Genomic DNA, 15,804 nt, shown 5'->3' on the forward strand with positions numbered 1-15,804 from the left:
GTCTCAGCTTCCTTAGCTGCAGCAGGATACTGTCTTTCTAGCTTTAAGATGCTGAAACTTTCTAGTATCAGACTTTGAACGTCTGCTCTTGGGGGGGGGGGTCTGGAAGCCACTGTTTTAGGAGGTATGGGAAAGGCAGTCTTGGATATGAGTTCTTTTCTTGCCTTCCCTCTTTCCCAGCAGTCCGGTAACCCTGGTGCTAGCCAATTGTTCCAGTTATGTGCCCGGTTTTGAGCACTGTGTAAAATTAGGTCGGATGAAGAGCTGATAGAAGGAAGGATCTTATGCCGTGGTATCACTGTTCCATAAGTGAGCAAGAGCAGGAAACAGTTCTGCCCACCTCCTGAGATGGTGGGAAGCATGGCTGGCTAAGAGAAGGACTCGGAGGTGAGGGTGCTCTCATGGATCCTGGAAGGATCTTTCCACCAGCTTCCCATCTCTGTGACAAGGACTAAGATAATCACCAGAAGAAAGAGCATTACTTTTGACTCAGAGCTTTGGAGGCTCAGTCCATAACTGAGCAGAGCTATTGCTTTTCAGCCTCTAAGGGAGGACTGGGGCAGGGGAGTACTTCCTAGCAGGAGTGTGTGGCAGAGCAATCCTGTTCACATCATGGCCAGAAAAAGAGGGAAAAGAAGAGGTAAGGGTCTTGAAACCCCTTCAAAGGCACACCCCAATGATCTAAATCCTCCTACAAGTTCTCAGCTCTTAAAGGTCTTACCACCTACTTACCATAGGCTGGAGAATAAACCCTTCACTGCTGGAACTTTGAGGACCACATCTCTGAACCCCAGTGGAGGCCTCTAGCCTGGAACTCCATTGCAACTGGAAGCAAGCAGACTAGTCACCAACTGGCTTGGAGCTGACCTCAGGCCTCTCTGTAGCCTTTGGCTGACTGTGTGACTTTGGCTCCAGGCCTCATGTGAACCAGGAAAGGCTGGGTGCATTTCTGCTGTTGAAATGTGGGTGTTCAGGAGTGGATTAAGAAGGCATCAGAGTGTACGCCATTCTTTTTTCCTTCTCAGGTTCCAGGAATCAGTTCTGCATTTTAAGCCAGCCTACCTGGTAGCCATCCGCCTCAAGCTCCTTGCAGAAAGCCAGGGTGTAGAGCTGGGTTTGGCAGGAATGAGACCTCTAAACTCTGAGACAAACATTTAGAGATTTTAAGTACGGGACGATGAGAGGTTCAGTGGTTAGAAGACGCTACCAAACCTGATGGCCTGAGTCCCGTCCCTGACACCCATGTGGAGAGAAGGAATATGCTTCTGCAACTTGTCCCCTGACCTTCCCGCCCCCACATTCTCACATGCACACATACACACACACTCACACAATACAAAAATTTAATTTTAGTTCCTTTTAATTAATATTGGATATAGGAGAGAAGTTATTGTAAAGTCAAACCAGAGTAAGAGAAGGTGGAGGAGAGGAACCTGTTTTGTATGCTTTTTCTCTGGTGTGCATTTCCTTGAGGGATGTCTATGCCGCTGCCCAGATGTCCACCGGGTGATTGTTGTGTTAGTATGTAGTTTTGGGGTTTTGACCTTCTTCTTATTTCCCTTGAACATGTTTTAGCATGTAAGCCTAGACTTTTTAGTGCCTCTACCAATTAGCACACCCAACTTTGAAATCTTTGTTTTGTTTGTGTTTTTTTATTGTTGTTGTATGCGTACACATGTGGTCAGGACAACTAGTGGGAAGCATTTCTCTCCTTCGGTCATGTGGGCCCTAGGCTTGGTGGTGAACACCTTTACCCTCTGAGCCATCTCAGTGGCCCCACTTGCCTGTTTCTTCAGCAAGAACCGCTTTGTTATTTGAAATGACTCCTTGAGTCTTTATTGTAAAAACTTGCAAGTGAAAAAAATCACAGATCAAAATTCAGTCTATATATCGCAATGAACTTCATTGTTAGTTACAAATGGCCAATCAAATAATTTTATAATAACAATATAAATAAATAAATACAGTGATGAAACAAAATCAATTATCAAATACATAAAAAGAAATTAGCATCTCCTGTCTCTTCTGTAAAAGAGTTGGAATTATAGAATCACCGTGTCCAGTTTTCTGTAGGCTTTGGAGATTTGAACTCAGGTCCTTGCCCTTGCTCAGCAAGCACTTTACCCACTGAGCCATGTCCCCACTGTCCAGAGATAAATTTTAAAAGAATCTTTTAGATAAGCTTTAAAACGAAACTGTGAGATTCCTCTAGGAGTGGTGGAATATGATGGGAGAAGGCTCTCATGAGGCTCATTCATTATAATCTGTGGAGGTGAGCTGCTCACATAGAACCTTGATCCACTATGGTGTGTTACAGAGTCTAGAAGATTCTTCAGGGGTAATGATGGTCATGGAACGTGGGTACCTCAGTAGAACCGCGGTACTGTATTGACAGGTACTCAGGAAGGCAAGACTGTTTAATCTACTGAGTCATTCTCCTCGCTTCCGGAAGAAAAGGGCTTGGACGCTCACTGTTGAAGGGTGGTGGCCACACCCCGCTGAAGCATGGGGACTGCACATTTCCCAAAGGCACATTCTTCGGCTCGCAGTCATTTACAAAACCACAGTTGCTTTTAGAAAATAATTAGCATGTCCTGTTTTTCCTTCTCTCCTCCATTACATAGCCTACCCTGATGCCCTCAGCCAAGGGAACGAGCACTTTTCTGATTTCTTTTCTGCCTACTGGTTTCTCCCTGCCCCTGGGATTTCTAAGCCCTGTCCATGTGGTATAGTATGTTTGTGCCTTCTCCAACACCTGACACGTTGATGGATGTCGAATATGCCTTTTCTGTGTTGACCATTGAAAGTGAGGAGTTGGTAGGAGAATAGCGACATCTTGGAGTAATGAAGTCTTTGCTTGTTAATCCTGAAGGTGATTGGCCCATCTTCCTCCGTTCAGGAAGAATTTCACTTAAAAATTTTTCAAGTGCTCTGTGGGTGGATCTAGGTAAAAGAGCTCTGTCCCACACATTCCTGAACACTGAGCATAATCAGTTTGTAGCACCCGTTATCAGACAAATTGAAATGTTTGTGTTCTTATACCTGGAAAGAACTATGAGAAGCAGCTGCCTTTCATGCTGAAAATTTGTATGTGGAACATGCAGTGGCCTATGGAACAAATGCTACCTGGAACCCTCTGGTGGGACAACAGCCTCCTTACTGACTTCACAACTTCTGCTGAACAGCTGCTCTGTTGAACAGGGGTGTACTTTGAGCACAGTTGTCACTCAGAAATAGCTGTGGGACATCTGTCAACTTAAGCCTTCAATCAACTAACTTCTAGCTGGCCATTTCAGAGCAAAGGCCCTGGGCTGTAGAGCCAGCGATGCCTGAATGAGAATCCTGTTTGCCCCTTCTTGTTTCCTAATCGCTTATGAGCAAACAGAATCTTCAGTTGCGGTGTTGTAAATAATTCTCAGGGTTGTTTACTTTCCACCTGGGAAGAAGAGACCTCAACTGAGGAGTCGCCTGCATCAGACTGGCCTTAGGCAAGGCTGTGGGGGCATTTTCTTGATTAATGATTGATGTGGGAGGGTCTGGTCCACTGTGGGTGGTGCCATCCCAGGGCAGGTGGTCCTGAGTTGTATTAGAAAGCCAACCAAGGACGGAGAGCAAGTCTGTCATTAGCATTCCTTCCTGGCCTCTGCTTCTGTTCCGATCTCCAGGTTCCAGCCTTGGCTTCCCTTTATGATCATTTGTGATCGGAACCTGTAAACCGGATACACTCTTTCCTCTCCTCAGTTGCCTTTGGTCGTGATGTTTTATCAGGACAACAGGAACGCAAAGCAAGATAACCTCCTATTTTGCAGGGTTACTTGTGGATCAGGTGGAAATGCAGAAGGTCTTGCACATCTAAAATTTTCTCACCAGTTTGATAAGTTGCTTTTCTGAAGTCCTACAGCACACTAGTGTCAGCATCCAAGGTGAAAAAGATACTGAACATGTTCTAGTCTTCTAGGCATAGGACATTAGAATGAGATACAAACTAGTATCTTATTGGAAGAATAGAAAAGTTGCAACTTATCAGTACACAGAGATCAGATTTTGTGGCGTATGCCTGTAATCCCAGACCTGAGAAATAGATGCAAGAGGATTACAGCAACTTGAAGGCCAGCCTGGTCTACCTAACCATTCTAGACCAAGCGTATATAGGGAGACCTTGTCTCAAAAAGCAAACCAAGCAAGCAAACAAGCAAAAAGAGTAAATAGAACAGGAAGATTTGAGAAGAAGGTGCTGACATTTACTTTGGTTTTAAAGGACAAGTGGAAGTTAGAACATGGTTTACATGAGGGTCCGGTCATCTTATCACCTGGGATGCTGAAACAGGAGGATCACAAGTTTAAAACTTGACTGGGCTGCATAGTGAGATCCTGTGAAAGAAAAAAAAATGGAAGGGAGGGAAGACGGGAAGGAAGAAGAATACAATCCAGGCTTTGCAACAATCACAAAGGACAGTGGAATTGTGGGTTTGTGTGGAGAGATTAAGAAGAGTAGTCTGGTTAGGGAACTGTGATTCACTGCTACCTGCTGGGAAGCCTGTCCATGGAAGGCATCAGCAGTAGTCTGGGTGGTTGCTTACGTTTAGGCCAGAGGCAGCTCCTTCAGGGCTGCTGCATTAGAAGGGAGGAGCTCATGGAAGACACTAAGGAGGCAGCCTGATTGATCCAAATTAGTGAGGAAACCACACCTAGCAGGCTAGTGGGACCATCCTTCTTGCACTTCACTATGAAAGAGAACACAAGGCTGGCCTGTGTCCCGTTGGGTGTTTCCTCTGTGGATGAGCACAGGCTAGGTGGGGTGGCTCTATAACAGACTATCATGAGGGAGGCAACCAGAGACCACAGTGCAGAATGTGAAAGTGATAATTAGAAACCAACAGCTGGCATCCCAAAGGTCAAATGGGTCCTCTCTTTGCACCCCTGTCCAACCTGGAAGGGTAAGGAGTCATTCTGCTGAGAGCAGAAGCCCATTCAAGCTCATGCAAGGAAACCATGGAGGTTTCTAAAGCTACAGGGGAATCTTACAGAGTACAGGAGCACCACAGGAGCCAGACTCGCGTCAGGCAAGGACCATTTGCATTGGTCTCTCTCTCTCTTTCCCTCCCTCCCCTTGTCCCTCCCTCTCTCCTTCCCCTCTCCCCCTAACTGAGACATCAAGAGAGTGACCCCAGTTGGTTCAGTTGTTGTCACATTGGTTCACCCCAATTGAATATGGCCAAAGAGTGCAGCAGCTCAGGACATACAAACAGGTATACCAGATGTATCTACTGCAGCGCGAGACCTGAAGATCTAGAACTTGAACCACTTGGCTTATCTCCTTTCAGTTCAGGGAATTGGAGTTGTTTTCATTCAATCGCTTGACCCAGCCCACTATACAAAGAGTCCCTTCTTTCTATGATCAACAAAGTATGTGGATAGGGATGGTCTTTGGACTAGGGAGGTTAAGTTTGGGCCCTGGTTTTATTACTAGCAGGTAAAAATCTTTGGGAAGCTATATTTCTAGCCTTCATTTCCTCATCTATAAAAAGTTGGGAATAATGTGCACCTCCTAAGGTGTTATAAGGAACAGTGGTAATGAAATATGTGAAGTACTTTCAAGTGTTCATACCCTCCCTTCTTGTAACCTCTCCTTCTCCCATCTCTGGGAGATGCACAGAGTCCTGGGGGACATTTCTCAGGGGGTAGTTCAGGCTTAGTTGCTCAGAATAAGTGGAACACCCTTTAGCTATGACTGCTTCAGAATCAAGCAGAGCCGAGGTCTGATTTATCAGTGAGCATGTGCCAGGGCCTCTCTTAGGCACAGTTCTTTGCTTTTCATTGTGTTGAAAGATATAACATTTGTTATTTCAACATTTTAAAGTACGTTGTTCTGTTATGAAATATTCACAAGGTTGCTCTGACCTTTAGGCTACAGTGAATACTGCATCTATGAAGAGTGGTATGTAAATATGGGCCTAGGTGCACTTTTTTGGGGTGTGAACTCAGAATTGAAATTACTGGATCCTACCATCATTTTATTTCTAACTTTCTGCTGTGTTCCACAGCAGCTGCTCTGCCAGCATTGCATGGTGATTCCAATTTCTCAGCTTCCTTGACAATACTTTTTCTGTTTTTTTATAACGGCTGCCTCAATGAATGGACCGTGTAGGTTCATAGCACCCCCCCCCCCCCCATTGAGTGAACTTTCAGCTCACTTGCCCCGTTAGCACAGGGCAGTGGCTTCAGTGTAACTGACTCCTGAGGCGACCTGGCCAGAGTTGTGCTGGGAACCAAAGCAGAGCTGAAGGCACATGGGAAAAAGCCTTACTCCTCTATAATGATAGGCCTTTTTTGGAGGGGAGGGGGTCTGGGCTCCTCAGCTAGGGCTGAGTCAAAAGCTCACCCTGATCTTCCCACAAATGTCTGGAGATCAGATTATCCTTATATCGAGTGATCCTGAGCTTCTCTTCTCACCAGCTGTACTCCCTAGCAGCGCCTACCATCAGGCACATTCCACATTTGCTGTGTTGTTGTCTTTCTATCTGCCCCCTACCCTTGACAGTTCATTTTGTGAACACAGGGCCTGGGGCTGTTCTCTAACAACTAACTGTGTGCCTGGCCAACAGGTCATAAGCAATAAGTTTTCAATTAATAATCCTGTCTCTTCTCATTCATCTGGACCCCAGGGAGTCACAGACCACAGGGACCAATGGGACAAGGTCTCTGTCCTCACTACTACAAACCTGACTTGGAGTGTTTAGGACTTTGGAGGTTTTACAGGGTGATCGGGATCTACAAAGCCACATCTCAAAGAAAACCAAAGGGCAGGGTGCTCCAGACCACCCCTGACCTGGACCTAGAGCCTTTATTTGTTTTATCTTGAGACAGGCTTTTCCTGGCCTGGAACTCACTATGTAGAGCAGACTGGCCTTGAACTCACAGTGACCTAGCTGCCTGTCTCTGCTTCCTGAGTGCTGGGATTAAAGCCCTATGCCACCAAGCCTGGCTCTAGAGCTTTAATTGTAGTAGTCACAAGAGCCTCTTTTGAGTATCAGTTTCCCTAGCTGTTTCAAGATCTTTTTATAAAAACAAATCAAGATGCTGTGCTTAAGGTGTCTGGACATAAACAAATGTTTATCTTCAACTTCTTGAAGTCTGGCTATCTTTGCCCATTGCCAAGTGAAAAGCCAGTGAGCTCTGTTGGGGACTAAAGAGTCAAGAAGTTTGTGAGTCAAATGAGGACAACTGGCAGGAGCTAGAAGTTCTCCTTTAGAAGGCTAAGCTGAGTTCAGAGAGGGTTTTTACATTGTGTTAAAATGACCAGTCAGCTTGCTAAAATCAGAATAATCAGTTTTAAAAATGTCATTCAGCAGTCATTTTCTGTGCACCTACTGTGTGCTCTGTCATCTAGAGACCCGTTCTCTAGTGGAGCCTCCTATGATGTGGAAATAGTCAAGATCTGCCCTGTGTGATAGGAAACTATTAGCCATATGTGGCTGCCAATCACCAAAATGTGGCCACTGTGACCAAGGGATTGGCATTTTAATATTAACTGCACCTAATTTAAATGTATGTAACTGCATGTGGTCACTGATGGCCTATGGGATAGCACAGATCGCAGCAGATGGCCACAGTGGCTGAGAGTCCAGATCTCCCACTCCTTTATAGTGGCTAGCACCTCCAGTTCCCAGTGGCCTCATCTGTCAGACAGAAGGTGCAATAGTCACTAACCCACACAGCGCAGGTGGGAACATTCCCACTCAGGCAAGAGAGCAGAGGGCAGTGAGTGTTGACTACTTTTGTTTCGTTTTTTAAATTAATTAATTCAATTTACATATAGGTCATAGGTCCCTCCCTCCTCGCTTCCCAGTTCCAGCCTCCCTCCTGAATCCTAACTTCCTTAGAATAGGGGAGCCCCCCCTACCAAGACTCCCCAGCTCATCTATTCACATGAGGATTGGGTTGGTCTTCCTCCCCTGTGGCCTGGGAGGGCAGTGTTGACTGACCCTCCTGGAGGCTTGGATGGCCAGCTTGAGGAGTCATCTCCCGTGACTCTCCCGCCCCTCACTCAGTGCGCACACTGCACCTCCACTCCGTGTGTTACTGAATCTTCGTTGTTTTCTTAGGGAAGCCCTCTTTCATTTCCATGTTCCATGCAGAGGTAGGGCTGGGTTTAACTGGACTCCAGATTGTCCCTGGGCTCTGGTGGAGCTCAGTGATAAAAAGAATTCTACACATAGCTGGGCCAAGACACCGAGGGGCCTGAATACTTTGGTGGCCCCTTCTAGAAGCACTGAATTGTTCAGTATGCTGGGGTCATTCGATTCTAGTCAGAAAGCAGGAGAAAGTTTACCAATAACAAAAGAGAGAGAGAGAGTGGGAACAAAACCTAACCCTCCTGGCTGAGCTTTGCCACAGGGTAATGCAAACATTTATGACAGGCAGTGACTCAGAGGCCCAGAGGTGACATAGCTTAGCAGTGAACAGTTCCACTGGTAATCAAGATCAGACTATTTTATTAGCAGGAAATAAAGGCCTAACCTATTATACACAATGCATTTTTTTTTTTAATCTCATATTTAACTGGCAGGGAGAGGCCTCATTTCATTTCATTGCGGATTTCTGTTTTTTTGTTTTGTTTTGTTTTTTCCTACGCCATCTTTTTTTTTCATCCCAGTAGTACTGCAGTAGTAAACAGTTCTGCTATCTTTCTTTTAATAAACAATGTAGAAAGTTATGTTTCTGCTCACTCCCTGGACCCTCCCTGTCTCTCCCTCCTTCTGATAGCTTCTGCTTGGGCCTTACAAACGTGAATTATTCTGGGTGGAGGCTATCAGGTCAGGCATCACCTCTTTGGACAGTGGGCAGAGAGCTAGTCTTGGAGCTTGCCCATAGGCAGCCTAGGTGCTGTGCTGTAGGAAGAACAAACTGTAGTGACTCCAGTGTTTTAAGACTAGAAGGTTATCCTCATCTGAATGTCATACTGTGACAAGAACCTGACAGCTGTTAGGGCTGGGTAGCAGTTTTGCTTCTATTAGCTTTATTTTAACTAATTTTAATCACAGAAAATATATAAAGTCTTTTTTTTTGGGGGGGGGGGCGTTCAAGACAAGGTTTCTTGGTATAGCCCTGGCTGTCTGGTAAACCAGGCTGGCCTTAGACTCATAGAAATCCACCTTCTTCTGCCTTTCAAGTGCTGGGATTAAGAGTCTGAGCTACTACCACCACTCGACTACAAAGCCTTTCTTAAAGGTAAAGGTGTATGTGTGTGTGTTGTATGCGTGTTTGTAAGCATGTATAGGCAGATAGATGTGTTTACATGAGTGTGTGGAGGCCAAAGAAGGATGCTGAGCCTAGGCTGGAAGCCATCGAGCCTTTTCTGTCTTCCCATCTTCTAAGCCCTATTGCTAGGATTACAGCGCATGCAGCCACATCCATTTTGACCAGCTCCAAACTCAAGTCCTCATGCTTGCTCAGCAAGTGCTCTTACCCACGAAGCCTTCTCTTCAGCCCAGAAGTGAAATGTTTCACATCTGGAGAAACTGTTCTGGGTAGAGTGGGTTAAGTATCTAGGTGAAAGTGTCAGCGGTTGTAGACAGAGCTGGGACCCTACCATTACGCTACCCTTTGCTGAGGCTATTACACTGTTGTTTCTTATGCAGAGCTGAGTGTTATCTCAGCCATGTCTGTCCACGGCTGATGCTCTCCTACCCACGGCTCTTTTAGCACTCCATTTCTTCCAAAGGAGTACCATAATACACAGTGCTTTTTTGTTGTTGTTTAGCAGAGTCTCACTATGCAACCCTAGATGTCCTGGAACTCATTATCTAAACCAGGTTGGCTCCATAACACACAGCGATCCTCCCAAGTTTCTGGGGTCAAAAGCATGAACCATCATGCCTGGCTCCAGTCTCCTTTTCTACCATTGCATTTCCTTGGGAAATTCCACCCTTGGGCTTCTCACCCTACCAGGGTCAGGATTAGATTCTGGTGCCTTTGGTCTGGACACTTCTGACCTCCAAAGCATTTCCTGAAACCGCCAATACTCTCTATATGAGTGGCATGCCTTGGAGAAGAAGCCCTTCCCCAAAACACTTATGCATCCAAAGTCATTTCATGGCTTGATCTCATCTGTTGTTCACAGCCCCCACGAGCTGCCACAGGCATATTTCTCTCTGTTCTGTAGTTGAGGATGTGCACCTCAGCCAGACAGAGGGAGAGCAAATCTCTGTAGGCAGGAAGAAGCAGAGAAGAAACAGAACCAGACTTGCATGTGGGGTCATGTCGTGACCTTCCCCTCAGCTCAGTGCACAGACGGTTCTCTTTGTGCACTGGATTGCTCTCTCACTTTGATTCTACCTTCGGGTCCTTCCTAGGCTCTGCTGACAATGAGCAGCCCGCTTCCACTGCGGACGCGGACTCGGACTCCCTTGCCCTTCCTCTGATCTGCAGCCAACAACCAGCCAGCTTATTCAGGAGCTAGAGGCCAGAGCAAACTGCAGCATAGGAAGGAGGGCTGAGAATGTATTAAAACTCTTGGCAAAGATGATACCCTCCTTAAAGAGATAAGATTAATTGCGGGATAAGAGAGAGCCTATTGTGGAACACCAGGTCTGAGGCTTGGGTAAATTCAAGCATTTTATTTCCCCTCTCTCCCTGAGTAACAGGATCTGATTATCATAATTTCTGCCCTGGTTTTCTTTTGCTTTCAAAATTCTCTTCCATGGTTATTCAACTTCCCCTTGAGACAATGTCTTGGGTAGGGACAAGCCGATTGGAACAGTTAATAATTCTGATTCACAGGAACCTCCCTTGATCTTAGGCCCATTTTTGTTCTTTCATTTGCTCTTTGCTGCCTCCATGCCTGGTGGGCTTTCGAATTCCCCCTTTTACAGAGGCTCTGAGGCTCCTTAAGGGTCATGTCCTCACCTGGGCTGGATGTGAGTTTGCTGAGGACCAGCCTGGATTCACTCTTTAGCAAACTGGGTGTCAGATATGCACCAGTCAGGAGTCAGGGTGACTAGGAGGCTCTGGAACAGAAATACCTGCGTTCAAATTCTGCCTGTGTTTCTTATCCAGGTGGTGCCCCTGGATAAACTGTTTAACTTTATTGTGCTTTGAAATGAGGGTGGTGGGAATAGTTCAGGTGGTGTATGTGTGTGTGTGAGAGACAGACAGACAGACAGACAGACAGAGTTGGTAGAGTGCTTAGTTAGCATGCAGGAGGCCCTGAGTTCAACTTCTGCCTAAAGCCATACATGTCATCCCAGAACATGGGAGGTTGAGTCAGGATGACCCCAGGGTCATCTCTTGCTATAGATCAAGTCTGTGGCCAGCCTGGGCTACATGCAACCCTATATCAAAAATTAAAATTAGAAAAGAACAGGTAACCTCTAGTAAGCCCTTACCAAAGTGCCTGGCAGATTATAAACCCTATACATGGGTGTTCCTGAATATTAGGTACCAGGACTTACCAGTGGAGACATCTAGATAGAGTAGGAAGAAGCAGGTCATTAGTCTGGGAAGGCCTGAAAAAGCCACAGCTTACTTGGTTCCTCAGCTTATTCATAGTGGCATCTAAGAGCACAGGCTAAGAAGTGAAGCTGACTTGGGGCAAAAGCTGTTCCTGCCCTTTTCTTGGTTAGAAGTCTTGGGCGAGTGATTAACATTGCTTTCGTTCCTTCACCTGTAGAATTGGCACGCTAGTAGTAAGGTTAGGCATGGTCATATTTAAAGTGCCTACAGAGTGGAAACCAGCCTAGCAGCCGCTTGGGCTGAATACCATTCCAAAGGTTGGCTTTAAGTGGGGGAGCTTTTGTGAGTCTTTCAGATGTCTGGGCTTCACTGCAAGTTCATTGGAGGACTAGTGTTTTATCCAGGAGCTCTCAGTCTAAAAGAACATCTCAGAGAACAACAGCGAGGCATGGGCTGCAGCAGGAAGAGCAGGAACCCAGCCTGCTTTGGCCTGGGGTGTTCCTGTATCCGTGTCAGAACACACAAAGCAGCTTCTCTTGTGGAGTGGTTGCTGTTTGGCCCAAATGGGTGTTTCCTTGAACTTGTTAGGCAACATCTTTCCGAATCAGCATTGGGCCAGCCAAGGTTGGAATTAGAAAGTCAGACATGCCTCCAGAGAGTTCTCCTGGGTGTCTCCCCCATACTCCCTTTAACTTCTGGGGGCTCCTTTCCCCCCTTAAAGACAGCTCTGGCCCCTGGCTCTTGTGGAATTAACCCGATTCTTGTGGCTACCAGGCAGACTGATAATCAGGATAGTCACTGCCCACGTGGCAGCTGCCCTGGGTGGCCACTGAGCTCTGGAATGGAGCCACATGAAGGAATTATTCCACCAGGACTTGCTTCACTGGGAACTTCCTGTCCCTTGGGGCTCCAGGGCCTACGAATGCCCTGGGGAAGGCAAAATGGGGTAGTGCTCTGGTATCCCAGAGAGAAACACTCTAATGGCTGCTGTTGCTCAGTGCTCAGACTCAGCACTGAGGGCTTCACACTCGTGCTGTCTTTTGATCATTAGGGCAACCCTACACATCATACATGTATACATATGCAAGAAGTCTAGTCACTCAAATCATGGAGAAGCTACTAAGTAGCAAGCACTGTGTGGGCGACACCTGAATAGCAGTATTAATAAATTATAATCGTGACCTTCAAGTATTCTTTTAAAATTATTTTTATTAATTTTACTTATTTATTTATTTTAAGAGTACTTTTTGATTATTTGTGTACGTGTGTTTGAGAGAGAGAAATTGAGAGCATGTATGTGTGTGTTTGTGTCTATACACGTGAGTTCTAGTGCCTGCAGAGGCCAGAGGTATCAGAGCCCCTGAGAACTGGAATTGACTGATGGTTGTATGCTGGCTGATGTGGGTGACAGGAATGAAATTCAGGTTCTCTGCAAGAGCACCAAGTGCTCTGAACTGATGAGCTATCTTTCCAACCCCAAGGAGCCACATTCTGACCTTAATCCTCCACCTTTGGAAACTAACCTAGTTTTAACTGCAAGGTTAAAATTCCAGGTCTACCATTTGCTTTCTGTGTGACTTCTGATAGCCACTGATCATCACAGAATTTACCTTTGAGAACTGTTATGATGAAATCAGAGAATCTGTTGGAAATGTTGGGAGTAATGACCAGTTCTGAAAGCTTAATAATTGTTAGCTATGTATAAAGGCTTATACAACCTGGGGCATTTTAAAAAAAATTTATTATTATTATTTTTAGCAAGATGAATTTATATGTGGCTCTTCGTTTTTCAGGGGAAAGAGGCATGGACCTGAGAACCTAGAAGTTTTTGCATGAGAAGAGAAGTTTAGATTCAGGGTCAAACCTAATATTTTTTTTCTTCTCTTTTCTGCTTGTTTACTTATTTATTTGTTTATTTATTTAACTATCTTTGTTGTATGTGTGTGTGTGTTTGACTGAGCCTCTGTACGTGTATCATGTGTGTGCCTGGTGCCTGAGGAGGTCAGAAGAGAATACCAGATCCCATGGAACTGGGGTTACAGATAGTTTGTGGGTGCTGGTAACAATGTCCTGGTCATCTTCAAGAGCAGCAAGTACTCTTAACCACTGAGCCATCTCAGCAGCCCCATAATTCTTTCATTGCTATTCTTTGTGAGAAAAGACCTCATACAGCCCAGGTTGGTCTTGAACTTGCTCTATAGCCAAGGGTGCATGCCTGTGTGTGTGTGTAGAAAGAGAGGGGCAGAGAAAAGGACATGTTTTAAGGAATTGGCGGTTGCTTATGTGATCGTGCACTGGCAGCTCTGAAGTGTGACACGGGGGGACAGTGCTGAAGTCTGTAGGGGGAAGGGGCACTGGAAACTCAGGCCCAGAGCGTCTGTTGGATCTTGAGGCAGGATTTCTTCTCCGGGGGACTTCGGATTTACCTTCCAGGCTTTGGCGTGTCTGCGTGACAACCTCCTACAGGATGAAGGCGATGGCGAATACCAACTGCAAGTTGACTGGATCTAGAGTCACCTCGGCGTCAACCTCCGGGTGTGTCTGTGGGAGATTTCCTAGACTGGGTTAACTAAAGAGAGAACACTCACGCTAAACGCGGTTGCTGTGACCCCACAGCCAGTGTTCAGAATTAATAAAAAGGACAGAGAAGGCAAGCGCCAGCATCCTTTTTTTCCCACTTCCTGGCTGCGGGAGCAGAGGGGCCTACCACCCTCTGGATGCCATGGTGGACTGTCTCTGGACTGAACCCCAAAATAAACTTTTCAGTTGCTTTTGTCACAGTCACAAACAAGTAACTAACGGAGAGAGTGTGCCTAGTCTAGGCAGACGTGGCTGACTGTAAAACGGAAACTCCATCCACACGCATCTGGCCTCTGTGCACAGCTGGAGCCAGCTGCTGGGTCCTGGAGTCTCTCAGGCCTAGTCTGCAGGTCTGTCCTCATCTCCTTTCTGTTGCCATGATAACATATCTTGACAAAAAGCATCGTGGAAGAGGAAGGATGTGTTTTAGATGACAACCTCAGGCTGCAGTCATTGTTGTGGGAAGTTGAGGGACGGGAATTTGAAGCAGACGTAACACATCCATGGTCAAAGTGCTGGGGGAATGAAAGCTGCGTGGTTGATTTCTCTAATTTAGGCACTTCAGGACCTCCCACCTAGGGAATGCTTCGGGTTGTCTGGGTCTTCCCATACCAGTGAACTTAATGAAAGAATTCCCCACAGGCCAACCCAATGTGCACAATCACCTGAGACCCTCTTCCCAGGCGATTCCTGGCTGTGTCACGTTGACAGATAATCCTTCCAGGGTCTGACATGGTGAGAACAGTGACCAGCAAAGGAATTCTGGGAAGACAGTCAGGGGTGTCCAGGTCTCAGGCACTGAGGCTGGCACACTGCTTAAGCTTTTCTGAGCTGAGTCAGGGGTCAGGCTCCGCTAATCAGAAAACAGGAAATGTCCTTAAGAATGCCTTCAGCCATGGTCCAAAGTGTTCTGCTTTGAGTCTGTTGTTTTGTCCTGGGGTAAATGTGCTCAGTTCCTTTTCAAAGGAAGGAATCGTTATCTTAGTAACTGCAGAGGTGGCAGCCCACCGATATAGGTAATGGGGAGACAGGAGAGGGCATTTCCCGTCATTTAATCTGATGTCCAGAGCCAGCAACTATGACCTTTGATAGGAAAAGAATGAATAAATAAAATTTTTCTGTTTTTTTTTTGGACTGATGTGTTTGTGTGTAAGAGTAGGATTTTGATAAAATATAATGCATTCAACTTTTGATACAAATCAGAACCTCCTCCATGGGAGAGATCCAGCTGAATTTTCCCAGAAGGGAGGAGCTGATACCCACTCCTTGTTTGCTAGGAAGACAGGAGTGAACATGGGTTAAATATAAGGTCTTGGAATCAGACTAGGCCAGGCTGGAGGGCTTCCTGGCTCTGTGATCTCAGGTAGAGTTCATGAAAGGAGCCTGTAAAAGCTCAGCAATGCTGGCTCTCACTGAGCCCCCTCCCTCCAACCCCAAGGCACACCGCCTTTTGCATGTGCGGTCATGTGACCAGCCTGGAATCCACTGGAAGTTCCAGGTGACTAGCTCCACCTGGGCTGCAGTCAGCACCTTCTGTTTGGCCTCACTGAATGTCTATTGTTCTCAGCGTCTGCCTGGGTCATGTGCTCAGCAGCACGTGTTGGATGTTTTCGGGTAACTTGGTTTTCCTCGTTGGATTACGAACCTCTGAAAGTCCTTAAGGCTGGTTTCTCATATCCTATTTCCTTGGTCGGCTTGTATCAGCCAAATGAAACTTAGCATGGAAGGCAAGGCTTTGCATCCTGTCTGGCCATAACACACACACACACA

General features: G+C 46.2%; 1 protein-coding gene across 1 annotated transcript in view; it reads left to right on the forward strand.

Annotated features, from left to right (window-relative positions):
- Myof (myoferlin) overlaps positions 1 to 15,804 on the forward strand; it is a 104,367-nt gene that overhangs the window by 8,395 nt on the left and 80,168 nt on the right. Inside the window, 1 exon segment of the mRNA XM_055614162.1 lies at positions 5,908 to 5,938. Within this exon segment, the coding sequence (XP_055470137.1) occupies positions 5,908 to 5,938 (31 nt within the window).

This window comes from Psammomys obesus, unplaced genomic scaffold (assembly GCF_907164565.1).
Source record: "Psammomys obesus unplaced genomic scaffold, mPsaObe1.curated_primary_1811, whole genome shotgun sequence".
Lineage (NCBI taxonomy): Eukaryota > Metazoa > Chordata > Mammalia > Rodentia > Muridae > Psammomys > Psammomys obesus.